General features: G+C 36.3%; 1 protein-coding gene across 1 annotated transcript in view; it reads left to right on the forward strand.

Annotated features, from left to right (window-relative positions):
- Positions 1-25,428, forward strand: part of epha4b (eph receptor A4b) — a 101,286-nt gene that overhangs the window by 51,395 nt on the left and 24,463 nt on the right. Inside the window, 5 exon segments of the mRNA XM_043220669.1 lie at positions 3,052-3,387; positions 5,954-6,066; positions 8,883-9,009; positions 9,012-9,044; positions 11,367-11,475. Coding sequence (XP_043076604.1) covers positions 3,052-3,387; positions 5,954-6,066; positions 8,883-9,009; positions 9,012-9,044; positions 11,367-11,475 — 718 coding nt within the window.

A 25,428-nucleotide genomic window follows, 5' to 3' on the forward strand; every position in this document is an offset into this window, starting at 1 on the left:
TGAATGGTGGAGTTAATTAGGAATGCATGAATGTACAGGATAAGTGTATAGATAAATAGATGCATGGATAAACTGATGGACAGTGGGATAATAGGTGGAGAGTGATGGCAAGTTAGTTGAATGGATAGTTATAATTATGCATGGATGGACTGAGAGACAGACGGACGGATAGAGGACAGATTGCTTATAAGAAGAGGCTGAAGACTGTTTTCCTTATTTATTCTTATAGACTGGGCTCAGTACATTTTCACCTCCATCACTGTCTCATCATCATACATCACGTCAGACTGGACGTTTAGAGCTGCGTTTACAAGACTGGTGAGGTCACCTTATATAGACCAGGATAGTGAGTCATTGCCTGTATATATGTGTTAGTGTGTGTGTGTGTGTGTGTGGGGGTTGAAAAGCGGAAGAACGAAAAAGGGCGCAGAAAGAAAGGAATGAGAAAGAAAGAACCCAATACGACAGATCCTAATTAAAGGACTCATTCATCTGATAAGGCCAATCATGCGTGCAGTTAAACATATGGATGTACTTAATGACCTTTAGATGTAGTACATCACGCACACACTTACACACAAACTCACCTCCCGCCCCAAACGCACACACACACACTCTCTGCTTGCTTAATGTAATGTTAAAATAAATTAGGGCAACAGCAGTGAAATGAGACTGTGTATACTGTATAAGAAAATCGTGTGCCAGGGAATACAAATAATGTGATTACTTAGAAACCAGCTGTAAATCACACCCATGCATGTCAACAACATCTCGTTCAGTTTATGCGCGTGTTTTAACTTGTATACCTCAAACGAGAATGTGCTCTTTTTTTTTTTTTTTTTTTATTCCTGTTATGGAAATTGATCTCATATATTAGTGTTTCTATCCAGCCTTTTTTATGCAATATCCCAAAATGTTTGGAAAACGGGCATTATGCTCATCAAATACATTTTAAACATTTAGTTAAATATATCACAATTTAATATAACAGTTCTCTGTTTTAACAAATGTAATTTTGTTTATACAAAATTTGATGACCCTTAAAAGAACGGACTCTCAGTGGCTGGAATGACCTTTATGTTGTGCAACATATAGACTTCTCCATCCATAGGTGACCGCAAACACACACACACACACACACACTGATCTGTGTCCCAGAGGAGCCCTCTCTATACACCAGCAGCTAGTAGATCTGGTGAAATGTCATCACCACAGACATTTAAAGTCCTCCACCCTGATCCCCAGTTTCCTCTGCTTCATTTACTCTCTCTATCCTCAAGCTCTCGCAGACTCTTCAAACCCTTTGAGCAGTGAAAGCAGCCATCACTCTCTAGGAATAGAGATGAGTGTGTTTGATTACTGAGGCTTTGCAAAAACAATTTGTGTCCGTGTGGAATACGTGCATTGGTGGATATTCCTATCTTACTCGCTTTCTTTTAGCCGTATTTTCCCGCACACTCGTGCTGTATGAGAACTTATTTCAATGAGAATACATCCTGCTAAACAGAGTAGTAATAAAAAATCTTTACCGAAGTTGTGCGCAGTTACAGCTTTAGCAGGTTATTAAAGAAAAGACCCGATGGCAGCATTATCCAGCACCCCACAACCTGTTCAGACCTCTCATTATCATGCCCTCTTTCAAACGAACATTACCCTTAATGCACTGCATCAAGGCAATTTAGAAAGCATTTAGTGTTAAAGTTCCAGCTTAAGAGCACAGGAGAATATCTAGGTTTGTCTTCATATTTATTTGCTCCTTGTTGTCTCAGTTGGTGTGCTTGGTTTGTGAAAGAGCTGCACAGTATGCTTTTCCTATTTTCGGTTGGCAAAAAATAAAAAGAAAAGTGCAGAGGTGTTAAGTGCTCGAGTGTAAGTGTTGTTTTATAAGCACCGTTTGCTTGATTTTACTCTGTCTTCAATTCGAATACTTCAACTTCAGTTACATTTTATATAATGTAATAACCCAAAAATTCCCCATTTGAATTTTGTACTGCATATTTTTAACAAAACGTAAAAATATTTAATGTATTTCATTTAATGTATTCATTATAATACAAATAATAATATTTAATAACATCTTAGTTGTGTGTGTACGTAGCCTATTATTGTTTATATAAAAGGTGACCATTTTCCAGATTTTAAATTCTAAAATCAGGTCCCTGGTGCATCTACCAACCAAGGAAACGTGGAAAAAATTTACATAATAACTTTGTTTTAGTAAGCCTTTTGCAAGATCTCATTATAATAATACCACTTCTTAATCTGTAAGTTTCTACCCAAGGCGTCGTCATTTTGTTTTTGCAAGCAACAATGGTCTACCAGTTCAAATGCCACTTTCTGTCATTGTCCTTCACATTTGTGCATTCAGAAAACCATAACATATCAGAAGTTGATTCCATATGATTTTAGCTTGATAAACATAACAATCAGAATCAAAACAGATGTATTCAGCAGGTACGAGCTGTAATGGTGGAGATCTATTCTGGAAAAGGGGCCGGGGAGTAGCAGCTCACTTGCGTTTAAAAAGTCAGGAACGAAAATCAGACAGTTTCTACTTCTTCTCGAAATAGGCATTTTCAAAATGATTGTGCTGAATCTTCACAAACACATTCTAGGTACACCAGAGATGTCTTTCTTATTATAGTTTTGGGAACATTCTTTGAGTCATAGCTACCAGTTGAGAATGTTATAGATTCATAAAGTACAAGCTAGTGCTGTCAAACGATTAATCATCATTAAATATTGTATATTTATTATGTATAGGGTAAATACACATATATTTTGCGTAATATGTATTTTAATAATATTTTGCAAATATTTACATGTATTGCCATTATATTAATTTATATGATATATAAATACATTTAAAAAATATACTTTTTTAATTTATACATGCATGTGTGTGCATTTTTATATAATACACACATACACACAGAAACTTTTACTTTGGATGCAATTAATCATGTTTAGTATAAAAACAAACTGTATTATGCAAACATAAATCGCGTTTTAAAATGACACTCTTTTCTCTTTTTTATTTTTTGCCCCCAGGGCCTCCGTCTGCAGCCGAGAACCCCATCTCCACCCTGAACGACACCTCCGTGACTTTAGAGTGGAGTCCTCCCAGAGACAGCGGCGGCCGAGGGGACGTCACCTACAACGTCCACTGCAGAAAGTGTGCCAACGATGGCAAAACATGCAGCCCCTGCAGCAACAGCGTCCATTTCGTACCTAGACAGTTTGGTCTCTCGATCCCTAAAGTGTTGATCACGGACCTGCTGTCCAACACCAACTACACTTTCAGCATAGAGGCGGTGAACGGAGTGTCCGATCTGAGCCCGACCCCTAAACAACAAGTCACTGTCAACATCACCACCAGTCAGACAGGTAGACTGCGTCTTTTCCTCAGTGATAGTATTTAAACGATGCTTGGTGTATGTTTGTGACAGTGAAATCTTGGGGTTTAAAACCTAACATCAAATAGAATCTGACTGACTGAAATTTTGTCACTTTGCGCAGCGTTTTGCTTTCAAAACTGATAAATTATTCAAATGCAGCGTCGCGTCGGACCTGGTTAGGACGCAGTGTTACACTTTGAATGCCAAAGCCGGCACAACGCTACATGTTGATGAATTGGAAACCAGCACGCCTGAGGCGATTGTTTTTCTGTGAAGAGGTCCTCATTAGATTTTCATAAACAAAACACTCTCCAAATATTATTTGAAGGAGTTTTTTGTAGTCAACGTGTGTGCGTATTGATACAAGAGTGGTAAACAATGTCTTTTTTTTTTTTTTTTTTTCAGTTTTCGCTTTTTTATTCGAAATGTTATACATCCCAAACCTTTACGCTTGACAGCGAAGGTTATCTTTTTTATTCAATGAGATCTCTCAAACCTCTCCAGTGTTTGACAGCCCTTGCGTCTGGTGTGTGTTTGCGTTTGTGGAGCAGCGTATTGTGGATTTTTCCCCGGCAGTGTTGTTCTGCTCAAGGTCCCAGCTTTCGATATCAGACAAAGTAGAGGTTCGGTACAGCCAGAGGGTTGTTGTTGGACCAGATTGGCATTTGCAGATTCCCATCTCGCTCTCTCGCACATACACACAACCTCTGTGGAAGTTCATAAGTTCACAGTAATCCAAATGCTCTAAATAATACATCTCATCGAATATGTTATCTGCAGTCAGGACTCGTTCTGTGATGCTAAGACGTGCTGAAGACGCAACCGCTCTAGCAAATTTCTGTCTTACACCCCTGACGGGCCGACAGGGGTCATCAGTGCAGGCGTGTTCTCATTAAATGTGTGTTTGTGAATGTGTATATGGTGGTATTGGGCCTTGTGTAAGATTCCGGCTGAGGTATTAAATATGTATGAAGGTGTTGAAGCTTTAGAGGGAAGCTCTTGAGCAGAACGGGCACATGCTGAGAGAGAAGCGCTTAGTGTCAGAACAGGGTCAAAGATCCCAATGATTTATACATTCAGCCACGTCAGACCATTAACCAATCCAATCCAAATCCGAATATTACATAGTTTAGAGCTATTTAGGAATTAATGCGCCTTCACATTAATAAATTCACATTTAATAGCACACTCTTGAGAATAAAACTTCTACAGAAAAGTTTGCTCAGCCTGATGCAATGGGAGTACCACAGGCAAGTTTATTTATTTTTTAGTTCGTTTATTTATTTATTTATTTATTTATTATTATGTTACTTTCTAGTTCTTTAGACGACGAAGTGGGTTCTATGTACTAGTGTTATGAAGTAAACCAGAGAAAATCAAGAACCTATATAAAAAAATAAAGATCATTGAAATGTATCTATAAAGATTTTTTTAATTAAAAATAAAATATTATATCTAAATATATTTCACTTAAAGATAACATTTTACGTAAGTATATACATACGCATGTTTGTATTTTTATATATATATATATATATATATATATATATATATATATATATATATATATATAATAACAAATACACACATATATTTTGTAAACAAAACCTTTTATTATAAATTGTGAATAAGAGTGATTAATCATTTGATACCAGTATTAATTACTAAATATTTCTGTAATTATTATGTGTTTATTATTTGAGCAGTAGGTAAATCAACAATTTAACAATTCAATTGTGTTTTCTATTTGAAGATTTTTAATAATATTCCACATGTATTCCTTCAGAAATTGTTCTGAAATGCTGATTTACAGCTCAAGAAAATGTTTGGATTTAAACTTTGATTCTTTAAGTAGAAAAGGACATAATTCATGTGAAATAGAATTAGTTACTGTTTTCTGAAAAAAAAAACGATATTTTTTTTTTTTTAAAAACACAGAACTTTTAAATTATATTGTTTTTTTATGCGTTTAATAAATAAAATTTACATTTATTAAACAAAAATAAAATCATTCTCCATTAATCACATTAAATTAATTAGTTAAAAAGTGTAAAACGAGTGTAAAATGTGTCTATATCTGGAGTAATTTTAAAGGCTGTTCACAGATCTCAGAGCACAGAAAAGGTGAAGGACACCAGGTGAATTTACCTCCAACCATCTGACCAAATATCAGACCCGCTGTCTCTCCTGCCATTTCCCTCCCCCTCTCTTTCTCTCTTTCTCTCTCTCTGTCCGTCCTGCAGTAGGGAGAGAGATGAAGGGACAGATGAGAGAGACAGAGAAGGTGTTAGACTGTGTTTCGAGAGTGTAATTACCTGCTGTTGTGTAGCCCCCCTTGTGTCTCTTCAGACAAAGGTTTCTCTTGTGTGTACTGTTCGTGCGTAAAGCGCTCTTTATGAGAATATTGAGCTCTCAGTGGATTTATTTTATGTCAGTAGAGGTGTAACTGAAATAAAAATGTGGGTCAAGAAGCTGCTATTTAACCGAGGCATATATAATTTTACTGTTTTACATGCACATCGTCACATTGTTCTTCTGTCTCACTTTGTTTGCAGTGAATGTGATCCTGAAGGAGAGAAAGAGTAAAGACAGTATTACACTGGCCTGGCAGGGACCCGACAGACCAAACGGAGTCATAGTGGAATATGAAGTTATCTACTATGAGAAGGTACATCTACTTTTCATCTCCTCTCCTTTCTTCTTCTCTCCTCATTTGACTGCAGTACTCTAACAGGCCGAGTTATCATCCTCACACACAGATTACACACATGCTTCTTTGACCTCCATTAAAAGCTGTAACGATTGCAGTTGTCCAGGCAGCCCTGGCATGTGTAATTGAGGGCTGGAGCATCATCGTGCCTTTGGGAATGAAAGCAATCAGTAGACCCTGTACGCCACAGCCGGCTGCTCACACGTATACGCATAGCTCTTTAATTATAACGGGAGGATAAAACCAGGGTTGACGTCACTGATCAGAGAGAATACCTTCACTGTAACACACCTGTATACACACAAATACACAGACTGAGGGAGAACATGAACACACAGTTGTTATGAAGTTATGAAATGAAGGCTGTAAGGTATATAGATTTTTTATAGATTGATTGTTTATTATTTGTTTTGTTTTGTTGTTTTTTATTATAAACCTGTAGTAAATTTCATTATTTTCTACATTTCATTGAAACATTTTGTCAGATTTTTTTATTGAACATGTTGTACACATTGAACTGATCTTTTTCTCAAAACATTTTTTTTTCTTAAACGTTTGTATACTTTAAGCAGCCTCTACATAGTATATCCAATGTATGTTATATCAAAAATTTTATTTAAATTAATTAATTAATTTATTTTTTTACGTGCACACAATTGTATTTAAGGCATACATTTATTTATTATTATCTTTTTTTTTTTTTTTTTACAAATAGTGAACATATTGCACTTCTATCCCTAACTCTACCTCATTTTCATTCCCATGAAATTAAATATGGAATCTTTAAGATCTATTCTTAACCTTTCAAAGCATACTGTCTGGTCACAGGCAAAAAGATTAAATTTTTTTTAAATCAGTCCTGCACAGATGCAATCATTTGACCCAGTGTAGTCTGGCACACATACTGGTTGCTGTGCGATTATGGGATGTCAGCTCAGACTGAATGCCCAGATGGGTGTCTGGCATTGGAGATCGTGTGGTGCATGCTGTGTTTGTTGGAACTGTAACGATCCCACGCTCTCAGGCACAAACCTGCTCTGCACTCCTTCGTTCTGGGTGTGGTGGACAGGGACCAACTCTGGTTATGGGATGCTCTTTAATATTTGGAACAGATTTATTCAATTTAAACTGGGTTTTTTGACCGATTTAATGACTGGTAGCTAGTGGCTGATATCTCTGAGCAATGCCATCTCTCATTTAGTTCATTCTAGATATATACGAACGGTTTATAAGATCATATTGCAAGTATTGTATTTTTTGTATGACTTGCATACATTGAATCCGAGACTCTTTGAATAATAGTGTCAGCCAAATGAATGAAAGTAAATGTAATGCATAACCAGAATGCTGACTGCGAGTACAAATCAGTCAGCCACATCCAAACTAGCACTTTCAGCCAGCACTTGCCATTTTTGTGTACAGTATGCATGAATAAGTGAATCTGCCATGTTAAGTGTTAGCTGGCATTCTTGGTAATTACTATAAAATTAATCAACTCACAGTATTCATAGACTCACATTCACACACCACTGCAGATGTCTGACTCATGTAACTATAATCACACCAATAATCATGTCAAACAGTGTAAATTAAAGCCTTGGCCTGGTCTGTTAGCACCCCAGCATCTGCCTCTCTAAAATGACTCAAAATATGATGCCTGCTGGCTACAGCGTTAACATGCTGCTCAAATAATATCCTCCATTAATCCTCTTATGTCATATTCTACAGCACAACCTCAGAAAATCTGCCGTTCTACATGGTGCACATTAACACTGCCACCTTGTCATTCACTTTTAACAGATTTAACAAGTATATCAGACTGAATGGTTAGCATTTTTAGCATGGCATTACGGTTATACTTAACAGAACGCTTGTTAAGTTAGATGTGTAATTCCAGCAAATAATTCAAATAAATGTTTTTTTTGACTATTCATCAAAGAATCCTGAAATAAACGTATTACAGTTTTCACAAAAACAAACTCTTTTCAGCATGGATTTTAATAAAGTTTACTGAGCACCAAATCAGCATATTGGAATGATTTCTAAAGGATCGTGTGACACCGAAGGCTGGAGTTCGGTTTTGCAATCACAGAAATTAAATCACATTTTAAAATATGGTAAAATTAATCCATGAATGTAATGCGGAATGTCACTGAACATGCCAAATTTTGGATAAATCAAATGTTCGCTTCAGAACTTGATATGGACCAGTGTCTGTAAATATTAAGCCACAAAAATACGGAATACTGATTAAATATGAATCTTGCATGTTCTGCGTGGGTCTGTGTGAATAAATTTCGTTTACTACACACATACTGAATATATGAGCACAGGAACATAATCTCTTCGTATTTACCAGATATATGATTTACCAGAATCTATTCAGCAGAAAAATAAAACATCATAGGGCCATAGAAAGAAACATTTTTAATACATTGCTGTTTAATATTCATGATTTCAAATAATTAGACATGCTTTTCGGTTCATGAAATTTAATTTAACCATTAAAACAGAGCTTAGGAAAATTAGAATGGAGACAAATGGAATTTTGAAAAAAATCCAAAAGGCCCTATTATTGCTTTTTTAAAATATTGTATTTCTGATCAAACATATCCAGCTCTAGTTAGCATATTTGTTTTTTTTTTTGTTTTTTTTATATATATCAGTAGTTTAAAAGTTGAGCATTTTTTCATAATTTCCTATCCTCGATTTATGAATCCAACTTAACAAATTCACTGTAAGTGAATGTAAGCATTGCTTTTTTTCCATTCTAGAACCAAAGAGACCAGAACTACACAGTTCTGAAGACCAAAGCCCACACAATGACAGTGGAGGGGCTGAAGCCAGGCACCACGTATGTGTTCAGAGTGAGAGCGCGCACTGACGGAGGCTACGGCAACTACGGGGAGAAATAGAGCTGGAGACCAGTCATGAGGGTAATGCTTTTATGTTTTTTGTTTTTTTTTTGTCAACGTTTACCTATTTCTTTTTTCTATACATTTGTGTATTGTTCCTCTTTGCATTGCTTTTGAATTTAATACGGTGAGCTAGTGTGTGACTTGTTTATCAAACCTCCCGCTTGTGCTGGTTGGGAAGCGAGCTCGGTGTGTGTCGCCGTGTCTTGTGAGGACAAACAAGGCTGTGTTGAGTCAATGTTCCTTTGATGGGGATCAAAGAATGGAGGCACGTTTTAAAAGGCTTTGGGGCATATGGTAAACACAGAGACCTTGTGGTATATGCACCTAATTTAAAGCACGTTACGGCCCAGAGAGCATCTCTGGAAGCATATCACAGAGCTCAGCGGACCTGATCTGCCAAGCTGAAAGTTAACGGGGTCCAGTATAGTGATTACTCTTTTAATTATATGAGAGCAGCTTAAGCCTTTGGCTCACAGTGACATTCATAAACGGCTTACACCACGCGCATTTGTTCATATGATACACATTATAGCAGAACAAGCAACTGTAAATTGCATATGTTTAGTCTGATAATGTAGAAAAATCCATTTATGAAACCACTGGCTAGTTGTTAGCTTATTATAATGGTGAATTTTTGATTGTTGTTGTTTTTTTTTTTTTTTTTTTTACTTTCAACTTATCTTTCCAGGAGTATTATGTAACTTTCACTTTTTGTTCGTTTTTATTTTACTTTTCATTTTTGCGGAATACTATAGTTGTCATTTATTTATTATTTGTTTTAGTTAGGACTGCTAAATTAAATCTGCTGTCAAACGTATAATCACGATTAATTGCGTCCAAAATAAAAGTTTTTTTTCTTTAAATAATATATGCATGTGAACTGTGTATATTTATTATGTATATATAAATGCACACACGTACAGGATATATTTTGAAAATATTTACATGTATACATTTATATTCATATTTATGTCATTTATATTTATATATTCATAATATATCATTTCTATTATATATAAATATATGTATTGTACAAACATGACATTTTTCTTAAATATATGCATATGTGTGTGTTTATATATAGTAATTACTATAGACTTTAAATACATGTAAACAAAAACTTTTTTTGGATGCAATTAATCGTTTGACAGGACTAACAGCATTTACACGTTCATAAAGGTCATAAAGTTTTCCATTTTTTTATGAATCGTGAATCCTGCTTGCCTCTGTTCTCCATGTCTTTTCCGATCATATCTCTCATTGCCCTGTCAAAATAACTGTCAAAAGGGCTTATAAAATCTTTTATAATATAAAAGAGAGAGAATTTCCTATTTAGCAAATTTCACGCATCTGGTCCTGACTCAGAAACTTGAAATCTCTTTCTGTATGTGGTGCATAACTGAGATTGCTGAATGGAGTTGAGTGGAATTCTAAATCAATTCCTGTTGCTGGAGATATTCATTTTCCTGAAAGAGGCGGTTACTCATGCATTTCCGGGCTTGATAAATGATGTATTTGTTTTGAGTAATGAGTCGATTGCGGCAGCATAAAATCCATATACTCGCCGTGAAACTTTCAAACCGAGCTTGTTATTCCCTCTGTTAACATACCTATTTGGATGGGATGCATAAATTAGAAAATTGACTCCCATCCCGTCTACATATTTAGTGGCCAAATGCAGCTGGTTCTTGTTTTTCAGAGGAAACCAAAGAAAAGTTGGAGATTGAAGTTAGGTATTTTACCCTCTTTGGAGCGACCGCGTGCTTTAAAAAAAAAAATCCATGAAAAGTCTCCATGAAAAAAGTTGCTTGTTTGGTATAAAATATGAATAAATGCAATACATTTTTTAAAACTAATTTCATTATACTGCATAAAAATCTATATTTTGAGGAATACAATAGTTATATATAATACAATATATTATATATTATATATTACGTTTTAAGATATAAATTAATATGTAAGTTATAAGATATAAGTTTGTTTTTTCAGTATTATTTTACTTTTTTTTTGTTTTTCTTCTTCTTACTATTATTGTTACAACAGAGCCCAAGATCTGCCCAAAAAATAAAATATATATTATTATTTTTCTTATTATATAACACTTTTTCATTTCATTAACAAATTAGATAATAAAATATTTGTATAAAATAAAAATTTAATTTTAATTTTGACCCTAACTGATGACATGCCTGAATATTTTTATTTTGGGTTTTGATTAAGTCAGAGGAACTCATTGGGGTCTTCAGCGCCAAACATGAAGCAAAGCAACCTCAAAAACAGAACACAAGGGTTAACACTGACGCTAATGTGTCTCTTTTTCTGTTTCTCCATCTTTAGATATGCTGGCCATTGGGGACCCCAACCAGTCCACAATCCTTGCGGTGTCCATAGCCGGTGGCATTGTGCTCCTTATCTTCCTGGTGGCGTGTTTTGTAGTGAGCGGACGGTAAGAAAAGGCTTCCTTTTAACACCACCTGACCTTTGCTTCAATCGTTCTGTCCTTCTAAACCATCTTGGTAGAAGGTGTACTGGTCCCGAGGGCTGATATTACAGAGCAAAATAAAATGCCTCTGTTCATTAGATCTGAGAGCTGCTGTCAAATGGCGATTTTACAAGAAATTGAACCTTGAATTCGAAAATGAAGTGTGGATTCTTCCATGCCGAAGCATTTAAAAGAACTAGAACAACCCAATACAGGCACTCGGTGAAGTGTGTCTTATAGGCTCCTTAAAACCAAGAAGAAAGCGTTTGAAATTGAAGTCTGAGGAGACATTTTGCACAGCATCTTTGCTATTCAAACAATAGCTGAAGCAGAAAAGACGGTGCAGTCAGTTGGATGAGATGTACTGAGCCTATAAATTAATGCTGATAATAAATATACTCTGACTGAATTAAATAGCGGTTTCTTTCTCGAACAAAGCTCGCCCGAAGTCTCTAAAAACATTAGTATTGATCTGAGGTGATTGCCTATCATGCTGAGTGCCCTATTCAGTATTGACTAGAAAAGACCCATGTTTGCCTGCTGAGATCATGTAGAAATGTACGTAATGGATTCATGTGCAACAAATAATTAATCTCAAACCACTCAACTATAAACCAAAACAATAAATATGTAAGACTAGAATATGCAAGACTAGAAAAAGTGGTGTACTAGAGCGATTCTCAGCAGGTTTTACTCACAACAACCAGTGCAGCTTCATGCATTTTCAATTAGTGCTCTCTGTCCGGAGTGAAAGCTGGGAAAACAGAAAGCGTTGAGAGAGAATACAATGTTGATTGGTGCTCCTTAGATAACTAGAAGAGAAGTGAAGGTTAGTCGATTAGTGAACATATCTAGTAGTCTCGTGTTTTAGGGCCAGTGTTTGAGTGAATGAATTTTAAGGAGCATATTTTGTGAGAAGATTTTGACAGTGCGTTGCCTTTAGTGTGCTGTTGGACTGTCAGCACATCAGACTTTTACAGAGATCTCTAAATTCTTTTCCTTTGAGGTGTTCAGTTCCTTGAACTATACATTGCAACACAATAAGCCTGGTTTGAACAATGTTCCTGGCAATGCTCATCTGTATGACTGTCGTGGTTTCTGCATGCAATGATTGGTTTTGTTCAGTAGTTATTTGGTGTGTTTGTTACATTTATTGTGAAAATTGACAATAAATATTAACAAAATAATGGTTCAAATAAATGCTGTTTTGAAAAAATATCGGTTATCGGTTATCGGTTTCCACAAAAATATTACGCAGCACAACTATTTTCAACACTGATAATAATAAGAAATTGTTTTCGAGGATCAGCTGTAATGACTGTTAAATTAAATTAAGCCAAATTAATTAAATAGACTGTACTAAATAGAAAACAGTTATTTAATTTGTAATAACATTTCACTTTTATTTTTTATTTTTGTCATGCTGTGCATTTAACTAAGAGTATAAGAAACTTATTTAACATTAAACATTAAAAAATATGTAAAACGTTTGAATGCTGTTTTTATAAAACTTGCACATTCATTATATTTAAATTGCCATGTCAATGTAAAATAGCTCAACTTAAATGGCAGACATGATCATAATATATCTAATTAGGGATTATTAAAAGGTGCCTACAGTACATTTCATTCAGACGCACTGTAGTAATGTGTTAGAAAAGCTATACTGTAGACTCTGTAACATATTGTAGATATACAGTAATTCCCACAATTCTGAGGCCACCAAATGTCTTTTTATTATTCCAGTGTGTGCAGGTTCCCCAGAAGATTATTCCTTTGGCTACAGGCCTCAGGCGTAAGTCTCTACTGTTGCACAGCTGTCTGACATACTATAGAAAGATTATGCAAACGGTATCGTTCTTCATAGAGAAGTCAGGCCTCAATAACCCCTGCCGTCCAGCTATATGTCCCAGAGCTGAACTGTTGGCTTACTTTCAAACATTGAGAATAGTTTCATTTCATGCAGCTCAGGATTTCAGGGCAAGAGATCGAACAACATAATCACCTTACTGCTCCTCACATCTTGGTCTGCTAAAATCCCTCTTGACCTGTTGCGTCCATTTTGTTTCCTCTTACCATTATTGCTGCCAAGTATATCCATCTTTTTTTTTTAATAAGAGTCAGACCGGGAAGAAAGTGCAAACAGATGACAAGTGAACGAAAGAACGGATGAGTAAAAAACCAAACGTATAAACAAGCAAACGACTGAATGAAGGAATGAGGAAATTAATTAACGAACAAACAAACAAACAGTAGTGGCTGGTTAGACTTGCAATATTCAGCTAGTTTTACTTCATTATTTTCTTTTTCTTTCTTTCTCTCCCTCCCTCTTTCTCCTTTTCCCGCCTGTAAAAACACGAGCGATATTTTGCTAAGGCCACGGCACCATTAGCATATTTTTGTACATTTGATGACTTCACCTGGCTCGCAGAGATAATGCATAATTTAGATATTTTAACATCGGCTTCGCCTGCTCCACAGCTATAATACTTGTAGCCTACAAGAAAGGCCGAGGCTGGGATCTATGCTTTAATATAATCGTTTGAAATGCAGCTAATTAGTGTCATTCGCCCTGTTGGATGAAAATAGGCGAGCATGATTAGCATACCATAAAAATGCATTTTTGTAAACAGTCACACAGACATATTCTCGATAATAAAACTGCAAGGGCACTGGTTAATAGAAATAAAGTTTTAGTTGGAGCCATTAGAGCACAAGTTATTTCTTTCTCTTATTTGCGTTCCCTGTGATCGCTTTACTTTTTGAGCGGATAAAATAGCACCAGATCAAAATAAGCAAATAAATAAATAATTCCATTTTAATTTGCTTGTTCGGTGCACCAGGGATTTACGTTGGCTGACAGAATACAGAATATTTGTGGTCTTGTATATGGACAACAGAAGAAACTGGCATGTGTTACAGCAGGCAGATGGTGTTCAGTCATCAAATTCGGACTGATTTTTCTGTTTCCCCAAAAGGCAATTAAAACACGGCAGGTGGGTGCTAACGGCTGGGAAACTCCTGTAAGTTTAGCTCTCCGACTTATCAAACATCACTGCAGCTCTCATCATTGCCAGACAATTATTTTTGTTTTCAACTTATGAGAAAGTTGGAAAATCTATTTTACTCCTACGTCTAACTCGCTCTATCCTTTAGGATAATCTCTTTTAAGCTGTATCCTCAGTGGAGCGCCTAATTATTTGGCGTGTGCGCTACACATGCCAATATTTGTCTTTTAATTACATTTTTAATATTTGCTGCTGCCGCAAATCAAGCGAGCACGTTATTTTTGAATAATTATCAATAGCTACTGTATCTTTTTATATCCAATAAATTATTCATATGAATTGCAGTGTTATGCATCTCGAAGATGATTTTGCCTCATTTAAATAGTTTGTAATATTTCAGCCAATAATGAAAATTCTCTGATGTGCTCTTCCTGAGGCCTTCCAAGATGAGTTAGTTTTATCATTAAAACAGATTTAGAAAAGTTTATTATTACCTCACTTGCTCACCAATGGATCCTCTGCAGTGAATGGATGCCGTCAGAATGAGAGTCCAGTGAGCTATAATCTACATAACTCCACTTCATATTATACACAATTTATTATAGCAGTTCCTGATTTTTGGCCACTTTTGGAGCACATTAAATTAAGTTCGACAGCAAATAAAGCATATCTACAATAGCATAGAGTAACCGTAAACATCGAAAATCATTTGCATGATCCAGTATTTCCAAGCATGTCTAATTTAACGTGCGTGCTTATTCTCAAGAAAACGAATTGGGATTTTAATTTCTAGAGCTGCCATATTGTGCATGATTTTTCCCATTCATTTTGCCTTATTCCTCCAGTACACCTCTAAGTGGATACTCTGTGTTTAAACCCCTCTACCACCTTTTTCAGATACAGTCTGCCATGATGGTGGAAATAATTTGAGATCGTACAAGAGATCATTCACTTATCTCCTTGATGATGCTAGTATGGCACAGATGGATTTGTCTCTCTAATGAAAGATGAAGTGCACAGGAAGATTTTCAAGCCGATCTAATCAGACAGAAGCAGCGGCTCTTTGTCAATGAGATGTTATCTTCGAAGCATCTGCTATAGGCCTTGGGTTGTTCTTAAAACTTAATGATGACAGGAAAGTGTGCTTCATACGCTCACTCACGCTTACGCGAGTAGAACGTTTCTTCCAAGAACCTGAAGCTGAGAGCACTTCATGCTCTCCAACGTGTTTTCGATAATTTTCATCCTCCCATTATCCGTCGAACAGGTTTTTGCTCTGCCATGTTCAAAATGGGTTTCTGCATAAAATGTTCAGTTTTACCTCAAGTGTGCTTTTGTGTGGTAACATCGTAGTGTCATCTTTGATTGGCCAAATGGCACCGATTTAACAATTTAACGTTTGGCTCGTTGTTTTTCTGCCCTGGTATAAATGCATCTGTGCTGCTAGCAGACTCACCAAAGCGCCTTTCTGTGCCTGAAATTATAGCACAACAGACATAATGATGTTTTAGAGCCAAAACTGCTTATGAACTGAAGAGCTGTCCCATTATAAATGCTGGAATGGTGAACACAAGGCTTCATAGGAGCTCGGTTTCCAAGCCTATAGCCAACGGGCCCTTCTCAGTGCATTCTCATTTACACACACATGTGCAAACACATTCACGCACATGCTTCTCACATTTAATGGTTCTCCCATCCTCTTAGTGTGATGGACTGGCCTCTCACCGCAATATACTCGCTGTGTGTAAAAGCACTCTTTGGCAGCGGTGCCGCTGCTATAATTGTTTCTATAGGATGGACGGCACTATAGCTCAGTTCATTTTGAGCGGTGCGATTTGAGTAGCGACTGAAATATCGCACAGTCAGCATAAAAGAGGAGTAAACACCGAGATAATGAAAGCAAAGCAAGCTGCCGCCTGTCAAGCACAATTATACAGGAAGGGGATCTTGAACCTCTTGCTAGGAAAGAGGTGACAGGCCTGTTTGTGTGGTTCGAGCTTTAAGTCTTCAGGGAGGGGGTGTAAATTTCCATGTACTCTGGTACTTTGTTCGGAAAACTTTGCTGAGAACAACAAAAGAAAGTTAGTTGTTGGTTATGGCATAAAAAATATGACTGAGATAATAATAATAATAAAAATACTTTATTATTATAAAATAGCACTGTTGTTATGCTTTATATAAAGATTTCATATTAGCATCATTATTGATAATTATACAATAATATTATTATATAAATATAAATATAGTATTATAAAATAGTAGTAGTAATGGTAGTATGCTTTATAAATATTATGTAATTTATTAATATAACATATGTTGTTATATTATACAGTTTTATATTGGACCGCTGTTAATATTTTTCTTCAATCTGGTATAATAATAAGAAGAATAATAATTATAGCAGAAAACTAATAATAATAATAATAGCATTTTTTTGGCAGGGGTGGAATTATCGTTTTAAAGATTCTTTCCATAATAAAATTTTAAAAATGCCTTTTGTGGTTTGTAGCCTTATTATCGCTAATTAAAAGTCACATAATAATAATAATAATAATAATAATAATAATAATAATAATAAAAACATCTACAATAATAATAGCAATTTTTTTTGTTTGTTTTAGAATTGTAATTTAAAAGATTACTTTCATAATTAACTGAAAAAAAAATCACAATTTATGTCCTTAGTATTTATTATCTCTAATTAAAAGTAAACCAAAATGATCCTGCTATCGCTCTTAGTCTAATTTACACCATCGTTTTTCACCAAAACAAAGGCATGCACTTTAAGTCCTTTCATTTTCTTCGGGGCGATTAGCAAATGAGAGTTTTATTACATGCGTGGCCCCTGCATAGATTAGGGCGACACTAGTCATCATGTCAGAGGTCAGACTCTTTAATTAATTGGATTCTGACTGCTGTACTGAATCAAACTAATAAAAAGCGGCTCTCAGAAATAGGATCATTATCACCACAATTTTCTCTCCTGCATTCTCAATTACTGTAATGAATCGTTAACAAATGAGATGTTTCTCCACACCTATCAGAAACACATCCTGGAATTTAGCACATATCTCAGTTTAATCTCTTCACTTCGCTAATAATGACTTTAGCTGGAGTAAATCTTTTTTTAAAATAGCAAGCACGGGCCTTGGAGGTCTGCCAGGTCTCCTCCAACGGAGAAAGCAGCCAAGGGAAAGTAGCTTAAAGAAATGAGGGATCAAGAGACGAGGGACGAGCGTTTTGTTTCGCGTTCATTCTGGCTATCTGTTATTGCTTGATAATGTAATGACCGTACGGTGCAGCGATGGCGGCTCCATCACTCCGCGTGATGAAAGCATCGGGGAGGCATTTCTCTGTCCGTCTCCATCCTATTAGCACTGTGGCAAACACACCGAATGATTAGAAATCGTCTGATCTCTGAAAAAAGCCTGTCGTTTATGCTAATCAGCCCTGCTGACAGCCACTGCGGGCCAAAACGTTCCCTCACCGAAAATACAGAACACTGGAGAGACTCTCTGTGCATCCCTTTTAGCTCCATTGTCAATTTTTCGAGACAAATTTTGTACGGACACTGCGCATGTTGTTGTAACTTCTCTTTTGTTCTGCGTTCTGTGCGGCTTGGATGTTCCGAAGCCCGGAAACAAACCCTGTTCCTGTTTCTTTCCCTCTTTCTTTCTTGTCGTGACAGTAGAGTGAACAAAGGGTTCCGAACAAAGTGCTGTCATTTGTCGAATTTCTTCATTACTGAATGTTGACGAGATCATTTTCTTTTTTGTTCATCGGTAATAGAGGCCTCTCGAAAGCATTTACTTTGATTCTGACTTCAAACACGGTCACTGCTGTCTAATCTGAATTATACCAAAAGCACTTCGCTTCAGATGTTAACAACATATAAACGCAACTTATTATGCAGCGATCTTCAAAATTAAATTCAGTGTTCATTGCAGTACCTTAGCTTCAACGCTTTTTCTTAACTATTTTTCATTGTACTTTTGAATTGCATGGACTTTAGATCTGTAGAGATTTAAAAAAGCAGCCGATGTGAGATTGTAGGTTCTTTAGATCAGCATGCCATAAATATAAAATTCTGTTATCATTTACGGTTTTCTGTTTTTGTTTTTTTGGTCCATACAATTAGTCAGTGGAGATGAATGGAATGTCGCTTTGGACCCCACTGACTTTATTTGTCTAAGCAAAACCAGCCGAAACATTTTTCAATATATCGTTTTCAATATTGTTTTCGAAAGAACCAAAAATGTTTCTTCTATGGTTTTAATGTGAGAATTCCCTTTTATTTAACTCTAGTTTCTTTCATTCAAATGCATATAACAAATTTTCAGTCTCCCAGTCAGCGATCCCAGGAGCGATAAGTAATGTGTCCTTTGTCGGCTCAGCATCTGACGGATCATCTGACAGCGATCAAATATCATATTTATTGTAACATTCCTCATAGTTGTTCAACATTTGGATTTTTGTTTTGCCGTTTTTATCATTTATTGTTCATTTGCATCTTGCTATTTATAATTAGTCTGTCAATTTCCTAAAGGGAAAAAAACTGAGACTAACTGTTGTTCTCTTATTGAAATTGTAAATTATATTACTAAACAAATTAATAACTCATTAGGAGAAGCTGTGCATCATGCATTGCAGTAAATAATTATTGCTCATTAGGATATGGTCTAAGCTATTTTCTAATTAAAATAACACAGGTCATATTAATAAACCATTATTTATTAATGGCATTATATTACACCACCCAAATATGTATTTCTTTTTTTCTAATACTCGTTGTCAATGCAGACTTGTTTAGCTGATATTTACCGTTAGGAAAAGTGATTAGTGTAGTCTCCATGAAAAGCAGGGCAAACGTATAGTCGATTACTAGATATGTTCATGTTCATGACTCTAGACACTTCTTTGTGAAGACAGCGGCATAATACTATGAAATAATATGTTCTTTAGCCATATAAAAACAGCTGCGTGCAGATAAAATTTACCCATGACCCCTGGCGGTTCTAATGTTAAGAGAATAAAAAGTCCTTTGTGGAATTTTGTAAAGTTGTTCTACAGAATCAGGCTATAAAAGTTTGCTCATATAACTATATTTTATAAGAGTGTTCAATAGGTATTTTTAAACAGAATAATTTTCCAGAATCTCTAAACCTTTTTAGAGTTCCAGCACAAGCTTTATGAATTGGCCGTGGACATGTTGCAGACCTGAGAAGGTCACATTGTCTCCTACGCTTCTCTAGTTCCTCTATTAATAAAAAGTAAAATCCACATATCAGCTTGACCGTAGCTGTTTTGTGTTGTCAGCATGGGCGGTTATCTCAAGGTCACATGCTTATTGTCAAACGAAAGGCTAAGGTTGGTCACCTCGCGTTTTAATGCTGTGGCAAACACAAGGTAATCAAACAAGCAATTAAGCATTATGAGAGGAAATAACTTCATGCTGTGCCCTTTGCAGGCTCCTTTCAGGTTTTACAGCTCTTCCCAATCCAGACTTGCGCCAAACAGGAAGTCAGCATTTAAGACCGCCTGCCATTCATCACTCTGAGATGAGGAGAATATTTTAAAGGTGGAACGGAGCGGTAGAGAAGGTCAGCGTCGAGGTCAGATGTGTGCATTTTGCAGAAGCCTACGATAAACATCCACATTCGTTTGAATAAAAACCAAGGTCAGAAAGGAAGTTTTAATTTCAAGTTTATTCTAAACTGACTGGTGTTTCAAAGGGTTGCTGATTACTATTTAGCGAAAGGCTTATTTGATGCTGACTCTCTTGCTCCCGTTTCTATGGCGGTCCACTTTGTGTTTGTAAAATGAGATGCCGGATGAATTAAACCAGATGAGGTGATCGTAATTCAACACACTGCTGGAGCGCGAGGGTAAGGGCAGTGGCAGTCATGGGAATATCTGAACCATTTTTTTCACCTAATTGCAAGTCAGTTAGAAACAGTTGGCAAGGACATGTGGCTAGGGAGGCTTTAATGGAGATGAATGGAATGCCAGGAGGATAGAGGAGAACCCTGACCCGTCCCCTTATTTCTGTATCGCTGCTTGTCTCGATCGACTGCTCTGAATATCGAGAAAGCTAGCTTGTCGTATGAAATATTTCTCGTTATGCAGCTTGTTTGTCATCATTTGTCCGAAATTTGAATTTCGAGAGGGTTCAGTCAAGGTTGAGAAGTTGCTTTGTGCCTTTCCAGCCTTTGAACTTCCATTAGATTCACATTTCAATTTGATGCTGTTTGCTTTCAAAGCCTCCCTTTACATCCATATTTAGTTAGTTTAAAGGTATCAAACTTTCTTCTAAAGGAGTCTCGGCGTAGAAAAACATCCATCTGATCTCACGCAGAGGAGAAAGTTCCCTTCCGTTTGATCACACCGTCGTCTTTGTCTGGCCGGCGTTCTTGATCCTAACGAAATTCTGTTTTGGGGAGAGCCGTTTTTCACACCGGGCACCTCGCAGAGATGGGGGAATCAAAAAGCGCCTTAGTCAGCTCGGTGCTCGGGGCAGAGGCTGATGGGAATGGGCTCTACAGCTCTAGGGTTCCTGTTACAGCAGATCACTTTCTCCCCAAGTCTCATTTCAATAGTGTTAGTATGCTGCAGCCCAACTGAGCGCTCTAAGCAGAAAGCACACTGTCAGCACATTCATCAGCTCTGCTCCGACTCAAACCCTCAAAGAGTGTCAAGATGTAGATGTGAAAATATAGCGAGGGAGATGAAGGGAGAGGAGAAACGATTGTGATGGAAGTTCCAAAAAGTGAAAAGGTCAGATAAGAGAAAAGGAAAGAATAAAAATAATCCTAACATTGCGAGGCATGCATAAAATGACAAGCACAATATAACAAGCTGTTTTTTTTCCTGCTTGCATTATTATTAGTACATTTATTTAAATGTATTTTCACGTGTGTTTGAGTCTGTAAGATTGTTTAATGTTGCTAAGGCTGAATTTATGTGATTAAAAATGCTGTAATGTTGCTAAAAATTATTTTAATGCATTTTAAAGTGTTAATTGTTTGTTTTAGGGCAAAGATGAGTACATTTTATCAGCATTTACTCAAGTCTACACTACACATTCCTCTAGAAATCGTTGGTGCTCAAGAATCATTTATTAGCAATGTTTAAAAAGTTGTGCTGCTTAATATGATACATATTGTTCAGGATTCTGTCATGAATAAAAAGTTCAAAAGAAAATAATTTATTTGATTTAAAATTCCTTTGATACATTATAAATGTCTTTTATTGTCACCTTTGATCAATCCTTGCTGAATAAATGTGCTAAAACTAAACATTTGAATAGTGTATACTGAATGATATCGTTCTTTGGCAATAAAAGAAAAAATTAAACTTTTTGGGATTTTTTTATATTACTATATAGCTATATTTGAATGTAAATAAGATTAAAATTGATAGAATAAAAAATATAGTGAAGAGGAGTTAACCAAAAAATTTAATTCACTCACCTTTTAATTATTTTCTCAAGATTATTTGTTGCAAACACTTTTCTTTCTTTTTAAAAAGGTTAATTTTTGAAAATGTTAAATAAAAATACAAAATCAATATATTTAGTTAAGGTCCATACGAATCATGCATTGTATTCCAAGTTTTCTGATAGCTTTATGTAAAATAGAACATAAAAAAGTGAACAAATTGTTCAGATAGTTCTGTGAACAATCAGTTCAATGGAAACATTACACTCAAAATGATTAGTTGATGGATCAGATATCTTTCTGTTATGAAATCTCATGAACATGTCATTGAGAGCCATGTTGGATGTCAAGATTATGACAATTAAACTTCTGTTTGTTCATCACACAAAGCTACTGAACGGCTTTAGATGACTGATTTAAATGGATTGCTTTCATTATACTTTCATGATGCATTTTAGCAAAGCAGTGGCCAGGATATTGTTTAAAAATTAAAATTGTGGTAAAAGAAAGTCATACAGAATGACATGAATGTGAATAAATAATGAAAGGATTAGCATTTTTAGGTGAATCATTCTTTATAGGAGCCACGGTATATGGTCTGCAGGACAGAAAGCTGGAAGCTGTCATGAAGAAGAACGGCGCTCATGTGACAGCATATTAGACCAGGAAGGTAAATTGATATGTAAATTGAGTGTGCAAAGAAATATGAAGCTGAAATGTGCTAGACCTTCACGTAGAGCTGGAACAGCTTTTTTTTTCTCCCGTCAGCAAAGTACAATAGCAGACCCCGGTGTACCGAACATCTCATATCTGTCTGCTCTGTGTGGCAGAATGTTCTGGAGAAAGAGAGCGAGAGTGCATTAGGCAGAGCAAAGTGATTTGTCCTCATGGTGTTCAGGCCGTACTGAAAGAGCAGAGGCACAGCTCAACAAAAGAAAGCAGTGCTCGCTCATTTATTGGAGGAACACTGGTAGATTGGAGTCGTTCATCAGGGTGATGCTCGCTGCTTTGTTCTTCAAGGAGAGACATTTTGTCAATATAAGATGCTCTTGTTCTCATTAGATTTCTTAGAGGCCTGTCAGCCATACGGACATACAGTGAGAACAGCTTCATAAGATTTGTGGTCCTCAATATCCGCATACACACTTTATGTAATGAAAATTGACATGCTGCACGAATACTGTTTCCAAAACAGAAACTGATTGTAGAGACGGTTGCATTGTACAAACTAGGAAGAATCCTATTATTTTAACATGAGTCTGACTTTATTGGCTTTCTACAACCAATGGAGTCATATTGTGGGTCAAAAAGTAGGATGCCTGTTTAACCAGCTGCTAACAATTATTTGGTTGTTAATTTGTTCTCTTGTTCATCCTAACATTTATCATTCTCTCCTTCTATACAGATTGTTCTATCTGTTCCTTTTTTGTTTTGTCGCACATTCATTATATTTATCGAGTTATTGCTTGTTGTCTGTTGAGCTATTGTTCTACCATAATATATTTATATTTTGTTTAGTTGTATCTATCTATCTATCTATCTATCTATCTATCTATCTATCTATCTATCTATCTATCTATCTATCTATCTATCTGTCTGTCTATGTCTGAAAATGTCATAAAATTGTAACGCTTTTAACTATTTTCAAAACACAAGACTCAAACGTGACTAACAATGCCATCTGACAAATCTAACAAACCTTCTGAAACAGAGTGCTGCAATTGTAATTGTTGTGCTTTTAAGCATCTCTATAAAAGGATGATGGCAATAGATTCAGCCCTAACAAAACATTAGAAAAACTAATGCAAAATCTTTGTCACAATACACACACACACACAAACACACACAGTATTTTGGTGTGCACTTGTGTCACTTTCCTGTCAGCGCAGCTGAGTGCTGTCATAATAAACAGCTGTTAAATTTGGTGATATTTTCCCATTTGTCAGATCGCGTTCGAGAAACGCAGTACAGTTAAGATTTTAATGAATGCCTTGTTTTCTAGTTTTGATGACCTTCAGACGTCCGTCTTGTTATGTCACATTTTTCTTCATTCTCCTTGACATCAATGACAAGATGAGTCGAGGTTTCCGTACGCGCATACACACACGGGGGGGGGGGATCCATCCGTCCAGCCAATTAGTGGCGTTTACATGATGACAAGCTTGTGTTTGATTCAGCCAAATAAAATCAGCATCAAACTGAAGTGATGGAGCATGATGAGAACTGGCAATCAGTTCCACTATGTAGTGTACACACACATGTGTGTGAGTGAGGTGCGCTTGCCAAAGACAGAATCATTCTCACTTTTCTCTGCCACGCAATCACAACTCCAGCCTGCCAACTCGCCATGGCTGGGCTCCTGTGACCCTGGCATGGGCGGCCCCTCTCCTCATCATTACTGCCAAATTAAAAGCCAGAAGCCTCCAGCTCATCTGTCTCCCTGCTGCCGACTCTTATCATGAGCTCGGCCGCTCCCTCGCCGCGCCGAACCCAGAGCACGCTTATTACGGACGCCTTGGAACTCACCCCAAACCAATTATAATCAAAAGATGATTTTAAAATGTACTAGTCCTTGATTGTAATGAGAGAGTTCTACATTTTCTTCTCAGATTAGCTGTCATGAGTGAGTCTTACTTTGAGACAAATTACCGAGGGGAGTTTAGGCACAGGAACAGGGGAGAGAACAACCTGAAGAAGGGAGATGTAATTCCCTCATAGCTTCTCTCATTAAAGCGTAATGCTGTTTGCAAGGGAGCATGAAAGATTAGGCAGCTACATGTGGGAAGTTGCAGAGGCTGATTCGGTTCAAGAAGGTCTTCAGTCAAGCATCCTCATGACCTGCTCTTAGGTAAAGAAATGGATTTCTACTGTAGGCACATTCAAAGGCACGCCAGTTCATTTGGCATTCATCTTGGTGACATCTCAAAATCAATTCTGGTCATGCTAATATTGCACATATCTTGAATAGAGAAAGATTTTTATTTTCTCTGACACATGGCACCAGAGTTAAACATTTAAAAAAAACTGTTGCGTTATGTGTGTTGTTTTGGTTTTTCTTGGTTTAGTAAATTATTTATTTATTTATTTTTTCTGTTTTGTTTTACGGCATTGTTTATTTATCTGCTCACGTGTTCAATTGTTTAACTTCTAATTTTACTTATTTCACTCGTACTTACTACATGAGTTCTGTAATAGCTCTATAGATATTTTTATCTGTATGTGTGTAAACCTTTTCTTGTTCATGATGGAAATTTGAGCTTGAGTATAGTCTTATATTCACTCTTCAATCAAACACAAAGTCACATGGCTTGCATGAAAAGGTGAACTTGTACAATTGAAACGTGAAACAGCTCCTATTTAATTTCATTAAATGAAATGACACGCTTCAGGGCTCTTTTAATGAGTAAACTGCAACTGCATTTAGTTGACAAATGACTGCGAGGGGGGCAGTTGTTTTGCAGTGATGTTTAAAA

This window comes from Puntigrus tetrazona, chromosome 2, assembly GCF_018831695.1.
Source record: "Puntigrus tetrazona isolate hp1 chromosome 2, ASM1883169v1, whole genome shotgun sequence".
In the NCBI taxonomy this organism is placed as follows: domain Eukaryota; kingdom Metazoa; phylum Chordata; class Actinopteri; order Cypriniformes; family Cyprinidae; genus Puntigrus; species Puntigrus tetrazona.